This window comes from Liolophura sinensis, chromosome 1 (genome assembly GCF_032854445.1).
Source record: "Liolophura sinensis isolate JHLJ2023 chromosome 1, CUHK_Ljap_v2, whole genome shotgun sequence".
NCBI classification, from domain to species: Eukaryota; Metazoa; Mollusca; class Polyplacophora; order Chitonida; family Chitonidae; genus Liolophura; species Liolophura sinensis.
This window is the reverse complement of record NC_088295.1, coordinates 34,587,499-34,603,755: the sequence shown is the minus strand read 5'-3', so window position 1 is coordinate 34,603,755 and position 16,257 is coordinate 34,587,499. Positions and strand designations below refer to the sequence as shown.

The window sequence follows — 16,257 nt, the reverse complement described above, 5'->3', positions numbered from 1 at the left end:
TTCTTTCAGTGGATTGTCCATATTGATCATATGCTAACTCAATCCTCCATTTCCCGTCCGAGTTCGACTGTTCCTCAGCTTAAAGAAAACATAAAAATGATACCAAAATCAGATGAAAGAGCATGAAAACTTATTTGTAAATAAAAGGCACGTTCATAGTTTCCCGTCATCTTTGGAAAATACTTTTTCCCTCGAAGGTGGAATTGCACAATTATACTCTCGAAGAGCAGTTAGAGTTCTCTTTATTCCTTACCACTGGTGTGACAGTCCGAACGCCCGTTTAAGGAATACCGCTGCAGCGATTGCTGTACGAGTTCGACGCAGTCACCCGAACCATTCGGCCTTTATAGAGACACGATTTGACACTCCCGTCTTTTCAAAAATCCTAAAAAAATCCACGACCTTGCATGCAGCGGCAATGTGACACCTTGATTATCAGGTCGGGAAATGAAGTGGTAGAAGTTTTTCTACATAAACGGCTTTTGCTGGCTGACAGCTGAAGATCTGAAAAGGGGGACAACTCTCACGGGCAAATTTATAGTACTGGCAAGCCAACTTCTAACAAGTTTACTAAAGTTACGTACATATTGTGGAGATACACACCGTTAACTCAATACAACTATTCAGTTAAGCAGACAATACATTGAGAGAACAATTTCGCTTCTTTTCCAATGTGCAAAGTGGCAAATTGTAGGCTATACAGCGGAACTGTAGCATGTACGGTATGGACGTATGCAGAAGGTTTGTGTAGAAGGCAACACACAGGGCAGCGTGATTCCCTAAGTCACAACAGCACCAAATTCGTCGACTCATTACATTTTGCGTCTTTCTCACAACCCGGAGAGCCTTGGTTCAAATCCAGATTTTTCTTGTCATGTGTGCTATCATATAAAGGATCGTGAGCATGCTGTTGTAATTAAGCTGGGGTTTTAGTGTGATGTGTGTCGGCATGTTGTTCCAGTGAGGCAGCACTGTATGCCCTGTACACATATATGATGTCGTTAGCGGGATCGATCTACTGCAAGACTTAAGACAGTCCTATATATAATATGATGGGAATAATTAAATTTATACAAACAAACCAGCGCACAACTTAAAGTTCACGTTAATATAGGCCTACAGCACCTGACAGTCTACTATCGAACTACATACATTTTTGTTTATACTAAGCTCATTTTTGTCATGCACGAGGGAACTAGAAACTGCCATTTAGATCACATTTCAGAAAAATATAAAAAAAACTTTGGCCACAGTTTATGCATGTATAGTAATACCGGGTCATAATATCAGGCATGTAGAATACATGAACATTGGTATCTGTGTATGATAACAAAAGTTTTTGCGTGATACCTTCAAATACACTTAAGTCTTTAAAAATATGTACAGCATTTAATAAAAACTTCAGTTTATTCTTATGGTTTATATGAGTTTTGCAATTCTTTCTTCTTCTTTTTTTTTTCGTAAGTCTACTCGCGACATTTCCCATTTAAAATTTAACAATGCAGTTGAAGGAACTTCCTTCTTTAATCCAATCTCACGCATGATGTAAAAACTACGCCTGCACATCGTTCTCTGAAAGGCTAAATAGGTCCATCTCTGTAAAGAATTCAGACACTACCAATCGGGTGAACAGACATGCGTGCACCATTATGGTTTGCGTAAAACAGCAATTAAGGCTGTATACAGACAAATTGAAATGTAGGTCCTCCTCCGTCGTGTAAGTGAAATATTCTTGAGTGCGGCGTAAAACACTAGTGAGATAAATAAATATTATAAATGTAGGCCTAGCTGGCAGCGTCTGGTGATATTTAATAATGTATAAAATGGTACTGAATGGAAGAAAAGGCAATTAAAGGTTGGGCCCAAGAGTTTTGCATGCAGTTGCATCACAGATTTTGGTGTTTAGATGCTGTAGTATAAAACTTTGTGACTTTCTGTACAACGCATCCATTAACTGAACCGTACTATGAGTTTTCAGCAAACCAAAAAAAAAAAAAAAAAACCTCTGTGTCATAAACAAACCTGAAGTTAATACATGGTTTTGACCATGTACAGGCTTACTGTCATCATTTTAAGTGAAGTGCTTTTAACGCGTTTACGTGAGGTATGTGTTTTACCATGCACGACGCGGAATATGTAAGTAAATTACTTTAGAGATCATTTTAAAATATGAATAGATTGTATATAAATACATGCACAAAGTAATTAAACCATGTTGACTGAGCAGCATTGCCATTTATGTTTAAAATCGAGGATATTATACGTACTTTCACAGTTTAAAAAAAGATATTGTTTTAAGAGATCGATATAGTGCATGAAGTATCATGAATACTGAACTGGGGGAAAGAGAGTGTATTAACTGTGAATCTGACAGGCTCTTGCGGACTGGTGTACCCGCGGCCCCATAGAGAGTCCCCTTGATGACTTATTAATTAATTTCGCTGTATGCATCCTTTGTGATACACGACATCAGGTGTGCATAGCGCCCAGCAGACACCGGAACTAGCCTCCATGGATACTAAACCGGATTATCATACAGGTGACAGCAGCTATATTGAGTTCGGATAATTCCCGTTGGAATTATATACTTTTTTCGATTACATAAAAGGCATGCGGGGCGATGCTTTTACTGCAGAGAGGCCTTTTGTCCAGATTTCAATTCATTTTAATGACCCGCATTAAGAAATTAAACAAGACTCAATTAGACCTACAACTATAATGAAAACTTGACCTATATGTCCTATATGTTACTGGTAAAATATGTACTCAACAACATGAAGCATACGTGCCATGCCATGCACATATACAAGTACCTATAATAATATTTAAGTGGCCGAGGGGGTCAGCACGGAGAAATGACACAGGAACCTCCCACCAGTGCGGTCACTGTGAGTGGGAAGGCCTGACAGCAACATGAGGATGGTCGTGTGTGTAATGTAATGTAATGCTTTATTTGTTTCACGAAGATTCCTCACAGCCCAATGAGTGTGTTCCCCGGGTTCTGCCCGGTTTCCACGGACCATAATGTCTGCCACCGTCGGATAAGTGAAATATTCTTGAGTATACAGCGTAGGAAACTAATCAAAGAAATAAATAATATTTGATGATCCAAACCTGGACTGTAGCTGAAAGGAATTTCTTTTTTTGTTGACTTGAATGATTTATAAATAAAGAAATGTACCCGGCCTAATGTATAGACCTATATGTTGAAAGTCGTCAACACAGAAATTTTATATGAAAGTTATTATGTAACTATATAAACCTTTAAAAACCAAAATATTGTCGCTTTATGGCACATAATTTAGTTGCATATTTTCTTTTCAAACGGCTGGAACATGTATGCACGTATAAGCATACAGGCTGTACAGGCCTATACACGGCTGACCTGGTATATTCTGTTCGATAGGCCTCTACATGGACATTATTGTCAAAATGAAAGCGTTTTTTTTATTTGTTACTTTCTTTACACTAACGACCGTATATAAGCCTATATTGACAATAGATATACACATATGTCGCTGGTCAAGTGGTCATCGTGACTCTTCCCTTGGGCTATCAGATGTCAACACGCGTAAAACAAGATTTTCCACAAGCGTTCAGAACAGCAATAGAACAATTATATAGTCTAATCCACCGGCTTTAATTCGACTAAAAAGGTGATGACAGCACATTGTTTCTTTGTATGGGCTTAACTCGACCCGCTTTAAGTGTTGAAACACTCATGAAGGCTTTGAACAAGTTTTAATTGTGTAGCTCTTGAATTTGATTCGCTGTGTCCAGTTGCCTTGAGATGGTAGGCTCACATATGTATTCGTTGCGTGGGGTTGATGACCATGCATGGCTTGACGACTCAAATGGGACCGCCCACCGCTAACTACTGAGCCAGCGGCGCTTGCTCTTTTATTGTCCAATCGGATCAGCCGAGTTCATTCTGTCCGTGTTAGTTGAACATGGGGACCAAAAACATGGCAGCCGAGATGAATACGGTTGTCGAAGGTCCCCTCAAATATAGGGACGGCAAGAAGGTATGTGACACTGTCTTGTAAAATTATTGGTACCTATCCTATCTGGAACATTCTGAGATCTAACCCTGTGAATTTTACGTTTGTCGTTGCAGTGGAAGTCGAGATATTGCGTTATAAAGAAGCCTTCCCCTGTGGCGGGTAAGTAGACTTGAACTTAAGGGGCTGTACGTGTATGTCGGGGTGTTCCCTTTTTCCCCTCCTGAGCTGTTCCTAAACTGTGTGTGTACAACGCCTTGTAAATAAATAGGTTACAGCGGGAGATTCTTGGCACAAGTGCACTGACAGATAATGGCGCTTGCAGACCTAGATTTAGCGATCTGTTCCGTCTTCACCTAAAGGTGTCATTCATTGAGGGAGAAAGGCAGATCATTGTTTGTTTGAGGGTATCGGGGCTGCAGGCTGGGCCAACCCGAAGGGACCGCTCGCCCCACGGACCGAGGCCGAAGCAGGCGTCACCTCCCGTGTCGCACGCCCTCCGCTCCGTCAACACTCTCTTTTCCCATGCTAATAAGGAGTTGTTAGGGTTTCAAGTAGAGTCTGTGGTTTTCCCGGTGACAGGGTCAGTCGGTGTGAGGTAGTGATAGAGTTAATAGTCACAATGCAAGATTAGTACGTCATAACACTCATTGACTGTCAAATCTGCAGATCAAATGACACCAGGTCTTAACATGTTGACTAGTTTATACCGCTTGATTGTTGGTGCATGGATATATTTAGAATATATGACGAAGTGCACCAACTGCCTTTATAAAATTGCATATTTAATATGAAAAGCATGTCCACATGTCATGTATCGCAGTGAATGTAAATTAATTGTCTGCTGTTAATCACTTTAAATCACAATTGGGCTGCAGGATGACTTCTTTGCACGCATGTAACTAAAACTGCACCTGATCTGTTAGGTCAGAATTCGCCCCATTAATTTACTGTCACTATCGTCACTATTGTCTGCTATTTATTTCAGTGTTACTGTAGTTTTGAAGTACAGAATATGAAATTCAGAAATACATGTACTTATTACTTATGATGTATATTTAGAGAAAAGGGAAGAACAGATTATGAAGAGACCAAAGGATCAGTACAAGATGTCTCAATTCTTCAACCAAGTTGAATTTGATTGTGTATCATTCGCATCATGCAAGTTTATATCCACTGTCATGTTGCTGATATGTTGTACTGGTATCACAGATGCATTCTGAAAAATGAAAACATATATACCGGTAGGGTGTATTTACAATTGCTTATGACTTTAAGGAAATGTACATTTACAATAATGATTTTGTGCATTTTGAACACTTACAGTGGTGCTTCCAAAGAAGATGAACATGTAAACTTGCAGTTTATGCATGTTTGTCTGCATGGTTAAATGTGGCTATTAAGCTATGTATACACACTGTGTATACTAGAGATGACATAGGCAGGTCAGCTGATCTAGGGCAGGTTAAAAGGAGTGAGTAAACATGTATACATGAAGACAGCCTAATACAGGTTTAACAGCATGTCATTTTTACGTGGTTGTTCCTGGATTTGAATTAACTTCAGAAGCCCAGGTGCTTGTACATGTCTGGGTTGTGTGCACCACTTGTAGTTTCCTGGAGTCATGCAATATAAATTACTGCATTTCTGTTGTATGTTAATAGATGACATCACGAATCATTGAAACCAGACAAAACAGGCCGAACTGAGTGATAAAAACACATGTTTGAAAATAAGTAAGCTTCAAATAAACACCATGCATGAAATAACTTGAGTTATTTGCAGGCTGTTTCCAGTTAAACAAACCAGACTATTTAGTGCTGTTTACAGGTGATTTTGCATGTATGTTATTGAATGGAATCTGCCTTGTACATTGAGAAGTTTTGATACTCTTGGCCCATTGTGTATTGCTGGGATAAGATATGGCACATATAGTTGGAAACAACTCCGTTTAGGTTGCTGATGACTATGTTCAGTGTTCAGTGTCACACCTGTATATAGCCGTGTCACACCTGTATATAGTACTGGAGAAAATGATGGTTTCAAAATGAAATTCACTTTGGGGAGATTGTTGAGGAACATTTGAGAAAAAAATTCCTTTGCAGCCTTCTGTAATTTGTATTACAACACTGTCCTTACTGAGGTCGATCATGAGCTGAACTGATAGTAGTCAAATAAGTGCTTCACACAGAGATGACAAGTAGCCATTTGAAAGTTTGCATATACCACAGACAGTTTACATATAATATCACAGATATATGAGATGGCTTTTTTTATTTTTTTATTTGTAAGACAGATCTTTGGCTTTAAGCCTGACAGGTGACAGTGTGTATACTTGCCTACAAAAGAAATTTTCATGGGATGCCAAAATTTGTCTGCTGCCATTAAAACTCAGGGAAAAACCTGTGAAGTCGGGTTATGTAAACATGTCTGTTATAAACGGTGATAAAACAGCAGCAGTTTGAAACTTGATGGACAGATGTATTTATCCTCTAACTCAATGTGATATTTCCTCTCCAGATTGTCCTAATCATTTGCTTTAAGAACTGTGTGACATTCTGCAATCATTTATTGGCCAAGAGTATATTTGGCTGACTTGAACTGACACACCCTGGACCTGTGAATGTCAGACTGCACATGGGAGCAGATGGCGGGGCAAGCATATGGGACCAGCACACATTCTCAGACCTGTGCAAATCTTCAGCCAGAACATCCTGGTCTCTTCCTCTCTGATGTGGGCCATTGCTGTTTCAGTGTTTTGCCACCTTTGACTAGCACCTTGTTAGTAAATGACTTGTTACATGTACTTGCCAAGCAATATTTAATCACTTATGAAATGTATATTATTTGAATGAATATAATCAGATTTGATGCACATATATGCATTCTTTACATGAAAACATTGAAATTACATCTTGTGTCTGCATGTACTTTACTGGATGGATTTGTGAAAGGAGGTCACCTTTTTCTGATCAGGTTTTCCGAAATGTAAATCTACTAATGAGTGAAAATGGATTATTATTGTGTAGAGTTAAATGAGGTTATGAAATCTAATAATCCAATAGTCAGTAGTGGGCTTGGCACTGACTGTTTTTCCAGTATTTGCTGTGTGGTTGGGGCAAGTCTGGCATCGTGAGAATAAGCCAAATATAAAGCCGATTGACAATATGGTGTATACTCAGAAACCCAACCCAGACTTCTATGTCATTTATGCAGGCAGTATTTCCCTCTGCGGGGACAAGAAAAAGACCATTATAAAACTGGCATAATTGTGCCTTTGAAAATGTGAACAGTGGGCTGTTGACACTTCATGTTGTTAAATATCATGTTGTGTTAGAGAGGTAGGATTGTATATGTGACTGTCTTTATACTTCAGAGTAAGTCAAACAGTGACTATACCGTCTACTGGTACATGTACATTTTGTTGTCTGGAAACGCGAATTTCATATGACTTGGTAGATCAGGGTACGCTATAAGCCCCCCCCCCCCCTTCCCCCTCTCACATCAAAAGTCTCCTCTCCTGAATACATGAGAATGTCTTTAAGGTTTTAGACTCAAAGGATAATTCAGACTTTCAATTCAACTTCTGAGACATTTCATTTCGAAAGATTAGAGTGATAGACTTTGTTATTTCTGTCCAGGGAGTTTTTCATTTTGGGAGGACATTGTGGTCGTGTGACAACTGATATGTACATGAGGAAGACTTTTCATTCATGTAGATTCAGATTCAGAGCAGAGAGTCAGCTGTTGCATGTATGTAGTTTGACAAAGCGAGTTTCACAGTATGAACTGTACTGACCGTGCCGTTAAAACAGAAAGGAGGTTTGTGTATAGATGTTGTGGCAGTGATTTTTCCCCGTGAATAAACATAGTCTTGCTATGGTTATTGTTTGGGAGTGCAAGTCTGTTAAAAGGTGTGATCATCAAGGTATGAGGCATGACTAGAATTTCAGATGAGGACTTGAGAAGTAGTGATGAAATTAGCTAAGTATCGTATCTGCCACTCTTACATTATACCTATGTTGTTGTTTTTTTGTATATTGATAGTGTTTTATTGCATAGCATATCACAGGTGTTTGTTTTCTCTCAGATACCAGAACAGATAAAACTGCATACAAAATTAATGATCTATAAAAAGGATACACTGTACATAAGCATAACTGTGTTCAACTCTCTCTCCAGTAGGTATAATTTACTGTGAAGTGTCTGTGTAGTATCTATTGTATATCAGTAATGTTGACATCTGCATTAAGAGTGTAATGTAAAATTTCTTACCAAAAATTTTTTTAAACTATTTCCCAAATAAAGTAAACATTTCAAATTGTAGGGTGTCAACCTTAAATGGCTGTTGTATCAGTTTCTCTGATATATTCGTAAATTAGATAAATCTAGACATGGAAGAAATGTAGCATGTATTTGTGAATATCATTGTATACATGTGTGTGTCAAGGCAGAAAAGTCAGTGTCCTGTAAAAATTCTATAAGTGAAAAAAATAACGTGCTCATATTTAGGTCATCTTTCAAGTTACATCGTTCTTCTGATATTTGGTACGCACAGAATCTTGTTTTCTAGTTACAATTTAAATGTTTTAATATTTGGAAAAAAAAATGTTTGCGTAATCCAAGTATTTGATTTATGTGTACAACATAAACCACTGGAGAAAATCGCTATTCTTTTACAGATAATTTTGACATTATTCCACACCCAAATGTGGTTTGCAACTGTGGTTTAAAACAATGCAGGATACTGTAAAGTTACACACATGGCCTATAAAAAAAAACCAAAAAAAAACCACAGATTGAGAAAATATGGACAAGACCTCATTGGAAACATCCTTCGATTAGAACTTGATCGTAGTCGTATGAGACTTGCTAATTCAATCAGGGCTAACTGCTACAAGCAAATGCCACAAGCGAGGCTTATCCCTGAGTGAAGCCAAGGGAAAAAGAGAGGAAAGACCAGAATTTCACTCCCAGTATGCTGAAGTTCTTGCTTGTTTAAAACAACAGACTGGGACACAAACTATAGGGGAGCCGTTAGCCTCTACAACGGCCCGAGGAGTACAGGCAGCCGGTGACCCGCCAGGCCAGTTCACACCTTGCCTATAGGCTGCTGTGCACGTGCGTCCAGACCGCCTGATGCCATACCTGAAGACGTTTACAGGAACCCAGACAAAATTTAAATTGGCATTTCTGTGAGTTACAGATTGCTGCATTGCTTATTTATTTTTACTGGGGATAATTTTTTTAAGCATAAAGCTCAGCTCAGTCATCACTTTCACGACTATGTCAGTAAAAATCTGTCATCGTTTCACTCAGTCGATATGGTACACATGCTTTTTAAGGATCTAATGCGACTGTTGTAAAACTGTTTTACTTGTATGACTTTCAGGGTTGTAATTAAGAAGTGTACACTTAGGGATAATTATAGATCAGGTCATACCACAACTTCTGGAAAAGCACACAGTGCATAGTGGATTTGTTGGTGCTGAAGGGCTTTTCAATACATAATCTCAGCAGATTTTCATAGCAAGATGTCACCTGGCCAGGGCTCAGACGGTCCAACTTTAAAGGGTTTTTTTGAAGTGGAACTAGTTAAAGTAATATTTTTTGAAGTGCAATTTACATAATTAGCAAAAATATTGTGTCTAAGGGAATATTTAGTGTGAAAATAAAGGTGTTGGGTGTTCTCCTTGAAATACTGGGTAGTTCTTGTATTGTAAGGTACAGCCTTGGGTATCTAGATTAGAAACTCAATCTTTTATGAAAAGCCTGTTAAAGTTGAAACAATTTGACATTCCACATGCTAGAAATAGGCATGGTCTTAAAATTTAGATGTAATTTGTTGTGGTCTATGTTTTATGAGAGTGCATATGTATTGTATATGCATAGATCTGTTCTGTTCTTTTTGACTCTCTGACTGGTCTTTCTTACATCATTGCTATCAGCTGAGAAAGAATGTGCCAGGTCATGATGATATGGTTATAGCACCTACTCTACTGACACACTTTTGTTGGCGCAACACATACTATTACCCAATCAAATTGCCATTTTCACTATTTACTGGACCAGCTATCTGATGGACAGGGTCAAATAATTTGTGTTTGGCAAGGAGTGTGATTTCTGTCTGTATGTATACAATGGAACAAAGGAGGCTGTATATAGAAACATTGTATGTAGTAAGATTGTGTGTAGTAACATTGTATATGCATGTAATAACATTGTTACACTTGTGTAGTATCCATTTATCTTATCACAGTTTAGCTGTTGTGATAAGGACTGGTTGAGTAGGATGTGGTCAGCTGAGAGGCAGTTTTGCACAACCCAGTTTATAATGTGGGGGGCCTGGATGCTGACTTTAGCCATTAAATATGCAAATTGTAACAAAGATTACGGGTGCCATATTGTAACTGAAAGGCCAGATAAAATATAAAACATTAAACAAATGAATTAATTATTTTTTATTTATTAAAAGTCATATGACTTGAATATTATGGATGTACATGGATTACATATTGTCACACCATTTTGTAATGTAATATTAAATTGATTCAAAATGAGTTAATATATTGTTCATTTCAAATTCTTAATTCCACCTTTTTTGTTTGAATATTTATGCAACTGATTTTGCACGAAAGCCCCTCATCAAAATCGTTATATTGTCGTAGTTCTTGAAAAAGAAAATTTGACCAATAATCAAATAGATAAAAACGTTCTTAAAGAAAACAGGCATGATGAAATACATCGGTGCCGGAGATACATGTACTGAAGTCATGGTGGAAGAAAGTAACAGCTGGTAACAATGTTGGGAAACAGTTGGCTGAGGTGTAGCTGAAGTGTTGCTGGCCCAGCCGACAGGTATGAATCAAAATGACTCAGATGTTTGGGGTGTGTGTAAATTTGTTTGGCCCCAGAAATCGCTTCCTGGTGATGGTAGTAGCATTACCAGATGTTTTCCTGAGGCTCTGAAGTGGTCCTTCAGTCTGAAGCTGCTAGCCATTTATTCTTCATGAAGTTTGGGGTGTTCCAGGGTGGACAGGACCAGCCTCTGGTCAGGGTTATGTTTGTGAAGCCTAGAATAAGCAGAGTTAATGATGAGCTATGTGAGTCAGACAGAGCCCACCTATGTCCAGCTGAATTAAGCCATGCATGACCAGGGTGGTGGGCACTGGGAGGTGTCTAGCCTGTGGTCCAGTCCCCCACATGTGTAATGACCACCCCACCTGATACCCCAGGGGGTGGGCACATGATTAGTATCACTAGCCCTCACCCTGGCAGGAACTGCAGGGCTCACTGAAGGCTCCTAATGAAGGGATGGACAGATGGAGAAGGAAGCTCTGTAAATTACTGACTGATTGATGGATGGAACCACTGAACAAGCCACTTTCAGACTTCTCAAAGTGACCCATATCTTATAACTTCTAATTTTGTCATATTCTGTTTCAGGTTCAAATGTTTGCTAGATCCTGAACATTAGCATCATTTCTAAATTTAGCTGTCCGTCTACTATAATTTATGTACTTCAGGGCAATTCGGACACATTATCTGTTTTCAGCGATGATTTGAGGATTCAATTTTTCTCCAGTGGTAATTTTGTTACACCTTCCACAGTGTTATTTTGGACAATTTTGTATTTCCCACTGTCGTAATTTAATCACATCTTTTTCAGTCATACTTTAGGCACACCTTCGTATGCTAGACACGATACAATTATGTAATCCACTTGAAAGCAGTGAAACAGTGTACAATAAAATATCTTCAGTTTTAATGAGCTAATGCTGTTCATCTGCTTTCTGATCGTAGAATTTATGTTTTTTGCATGTGATTATATTTGTTAGGTTGCTTTATGTTTTGGGCGTATCTGGGTATTTTGCTGTATATTTACTGGATCCAGTTGTTGTGTAAGTTGCTCACTTGGTAATGTGACTTCTGCGTTAGCCTTATCTGGCTCTAATTTCTGCAATGAACGTGCTTACGTTCAGAATTCTGAAGTTTCACTAACTCATGCAGCTCACGTATGCTGCTAAATTTAACTGGTGACTCAAAAACAGTCTGGTTGATGGCATTTACCACAGGTACTTGTAGATTGGTGCAAATGAAGCTACGCTTCCTCCCCCTTCCTTCACCAGCCTCTTGTGCCTGATCACTGGGAATTCTGGATAAACCTATGGGTGTCACTCAGGGAGTTAGTTTCTTTGATAAATCTTTAATTAATGACCCAAACCACCACATGAGAATCGTGAAGCCACTTGACAAAGGTCAGTCTAAATATGGTCTTACCACTTTCCACAACTGATCATTAACAACATTTCATCAGTCCATCTCCTCATCACTTCAGCATTGATGGTAAAATGTATTTGCTGCCCAAATTCTCAAAATGAAATAAATTTTGGCCACCACTATTGATACACAGGTTACAATTCTTGTAACAGCTTGAGTAAGGCTGGATATGACTGAAAACTGTTCTTGAAGAATTATTTTACTTTAAAAGATATGTTCCCAAGTCTGTTTGTCTTAAGCATTTTGATTTATTCTTTGATGATTATTATCCTCAGTCCAAGATGGCTATCAATATTATAATATTAATTCAGTAATTCATTTATTTTTAATCCATATGCATAGATATGCGGTGTAGTTGCAGTCTATATTAAGAGAAAAGTTCACCCACACGGGTACATCATCAGACTTCCCTTGAACTGTAAATATCCCCTGAACAGGTGACCTTACATGAGCCTGTTAATTTATTTCAAGCAAATATGTGGATACTTCTAAAATACTTCTAAAATTTATTGTCAGCTTATTAAGAATATGTTACATGTACTCCCTCTCCTCTCTCCCCCCCTCCCCCCCTCCCCCTTGCCCCTGCTGCCATCCCATTTGTCAGGTTGAGGTAACGTGGTAACTTTTTTTTTGGTTACACTTTTAAAAACTGTTCTATCAGTGGACGTATCTGACATGTGCTTGGCAGCCTGATTCAGAGTTACTTTCCCTTTGGGGTTACCTTTTTGGGTATGACATCCTATGTACACAAATTACTGGGCATAAACAGAGGCTGGATTTTAGAACAGGGTACTGTAGGGAGATTGTGTGGCATCTGTGGATGACAGTGTGTAACCAGGGGTGTGGTGAGAGGGGCAACCTAGTGTGGGTGCCAATCTGTCTAAACACTGCTGGTGTGATACCCTGTAGGGAACTCCCAAAATGGGAAGAAATGGATGCCTAGACCCCCCAGGTAAGGGAATACCCTCACCCTGGGCTAGTGATGAGGGTGGCGTTAGATGGTCTGGGCTGTCAGATACAGGATCATTAAATCACTGCTAAAATTACTCCTTAATCAATCTTGAAAAATCTAGATAACATGATAATCCTTTATGATAATCAGATAAGATAAAGGTTTGGTGAAGTTTGCATCATAAGCAACCTGTAACGTTGCAATGAAATTCCATTGAAACATTTATGGGATTTGAGGATCAAGAATAAATTTAATTGTTTCAGATTTTAATTTGTTCCATTGACCATATTTTATTGTATGCTGGAAGTTTCTCTGAATTTGTTCATTTATATGTGAACAAAGAAAGGTATGCTTTATTGTGAACAGAATAAATGAGCTTAAGCTGAAGCATGTGTCATGGGGATCTGCCCATTTCATACATGTACATATGGTCATTTCACGCAGAGGTCAGTCCAGACTCCCTGTGACCACATGGCGGTGAAGGCTAATTGTGGGAGAGTTAGTTTCAAGGTCATGGCCTTGATCAGATTTCTGAGGTTTGTAAACCTTTGATCATATCCATTTCTATGTAGATGGGTGACAGTCGGAAAAATTTACACTGGTCAGTGTTTGTCCATTGTAGGTCAGATTTACAGTGTAAGTAAGAAACCATCAGACAGAAAATACTGTCTGTCCATTGGTGGTTTGAGGACATAACTTCTGTGGTAAAGCGACCAGATCTTGGTTTGAGATGAGGATATACAATTATCTACATTTTCTCATTGGAAGTAAGCAGCTTTGTGACTTACACATTTTAATGGGTAGGAAACCGCCAAAGACATTTCCATGTACTCACAAACTATGCTGACAGGAATGACCCACTCTTCTGGTCACTTAAGCCATTAAAGTAGATGGAAAATAGGGGCTAACAGTCTTTGTTCAATGTTTACCTTGGTGCAGGAAGCAGATGTATCTAATATTGTACAATCCCAAGGCTTTGGTGTTGACCAGAGTGGCAAACTGTCCTATCATCTATCTGTGGTGCTCTGGCAGGATTGTACAGGCTATTAATGAACTGCTCCCTGTTTGTATGATCGTCAACCTGACTAAGTTAACCTTTGGACCAATACTCAAGCAAAAGACAATACATACAGTGTACAGTGTACTTTTCTTCAAACAGTGTACTTGTAGTATAGATGTACTCACAAATATAGTTTGTTGATGTCTGCTATTTAAAGTGGATAAAACATATAGTTTCTCTCGAGTTTGGACCCATAAGTAGTGAGACTGTTTGGTTTACCAGTGTCATTTGGTGTTGATCATTGCAAGAATTTCAAGATGAGAAGGAATATGGTTTTCATTTGGAAACAATGTTAAAGTTTTCAGAGTTGATTGGCTACACTGTGTTTCTCAGTGGGAACATTTTAGGCCCTCTCAAGCAATGAAGGTGGAATGTAAACAGATCAAAGAAACAGCCTGATTCACACAATGTGAAGATGTAAAAAATGTTGCTGTATTGTCAACAATAATTGTTGATTGTTGTCAAGGCTGGATCATAACTATGGGTGATATTGTCTGGACTTTTACTCTGCCCAGGGTAATGGCCCCACCAACAAAAACCTGCACAGCTTTGTAGCTGTTGTAGAGTGCTGTAGGGCTTGGGATAAATGCTGTACAGCAAGAAAAATTTGTGTTAGCTTTTAATTCTCATGTGGAAAATGTTTGCAGAAGGCCAAAAAATGTGCTTTTCATCAGCTGGAAGCAGAAGGGTTTGTGTTGCTGCCTATTAAACCACCTGATGGCCAGGATACATGGTATTTATAAGAACTGGCTAGGTCCATGCAGAGTGGTCAAACAGTGCAGAGTGCTGAGGGCTCCCTGTCCAGCTGAGTGGTCACTGAACACTGGGCATGGGGTCTTTAAGGGAGGTCTGCACAACTGACTGCCAGCATTCTTGTGCATATTGTTGTCCAGTGTACACAGACTGTTAACAGGACCTTTATTGCCCTTCTCTGGGAGCCATTGTCCAGGGGTCCATAGACAAGGTCACTAAATCAGAGCCTAAAGGCAAATAGCTGACACATGAAGATGATCTAGTAATGAGAGCCCAGCTCTTGATCTTTGATGTTGACAGCTTTAGGAAGCCTATATGCGTATGCCAGGTATCATCTATCATAGGAACAACTGACCCAGATCATTAGCTTTATCTACTGACACTGATTGTCCATAGTGATAACTGTAATTTATGGAACATCAACTAGTGCACTATAGTAATTTTACTCCATTTGACCTGCAGAACTTCAGGAACAGTAGATGAAGCACAAAACCTGTTGGTTCAAACAGTTCTTTCATGAATTGTGGTGTGTATGTGTATGTATGCCACATTGTGTAATTAAATATAATGAAATCATGATATACGTTGTATGCGTCAAGGGTTTGTACATCTTCAACCTGTGATAGTTTGTGTCAGTAATGCACTCAGTACCCTAACGCTAGGATTGGGAAGTTCCTCTGAATTAAAATTTACCTAGTACAGTAAGTGATAATGCAGTTTCTTCACATTGCTGATTTAAACAATAAGGAAAAGTAACAATTAATAAAACACGCTGTAGTTTTTTTTTCTGCAAACTTACATATAGATACATGCCTTTAATGATTTTGCATTATGATGATACTAGCTCAGTCCGTGTGTACATTGTATTTGGATAAGAACAGCATGAATGTAAATGGTGATCGGTTTACCAAAGTGTGACTTTTCACCCGGTGTGAAGAGTTTTTGATGTGGACCGTTGAGAGGTAAATTCATGGAGGACAGAGGGTATTTCCTTTCAGCTTTGGTGGGGGTGGGGGGATGGAGCATGATCTTGAGGGACACCCAGTTTTTTTGGGGCACACACAGGAAATAGCTGGCAGCAGTGACAGTAGCTAAGGATAGTGTTGAGCACAAGCTTCATACAAAAGCCAGGAAGTTGTGGGGCCTGTACACCTTGATAACACAATACCCACGCTACTTACCTTTATGGGTCCATTCCCTACCAGCTGGGA

At 38.9% G+C, this 16,257-nt stretch overlaps 1 protein-coding gene across 1 annotated transcript in view; it reads left to right on the top strand.

Moving 5' to 3' along the window:
* Positions 1–3,955: 3,955 nt before the first annotated feature.
* Positions 3,956–16,257, top strand: part of LOC135468660 (uncharacterized) — a 50,370-nt gene continuing 38,068 nt past the window's right edge. Inside the window, exons 1-2 of the mRNA XM_064747036.1 lie at positions 3,956–4,025; positions 4,118–4,163. Of these exons, the coding sequence (XP_064603106.1) occupies positions 3,966–4,025; positions 4,118–4,163 (106 nt within the window). The 5' untranslated portion in view covers positions 3,956–3,965. The remainder of the gene's footprint in view (positions 4,026–4,117; positions 4,164–16,257) is intronic.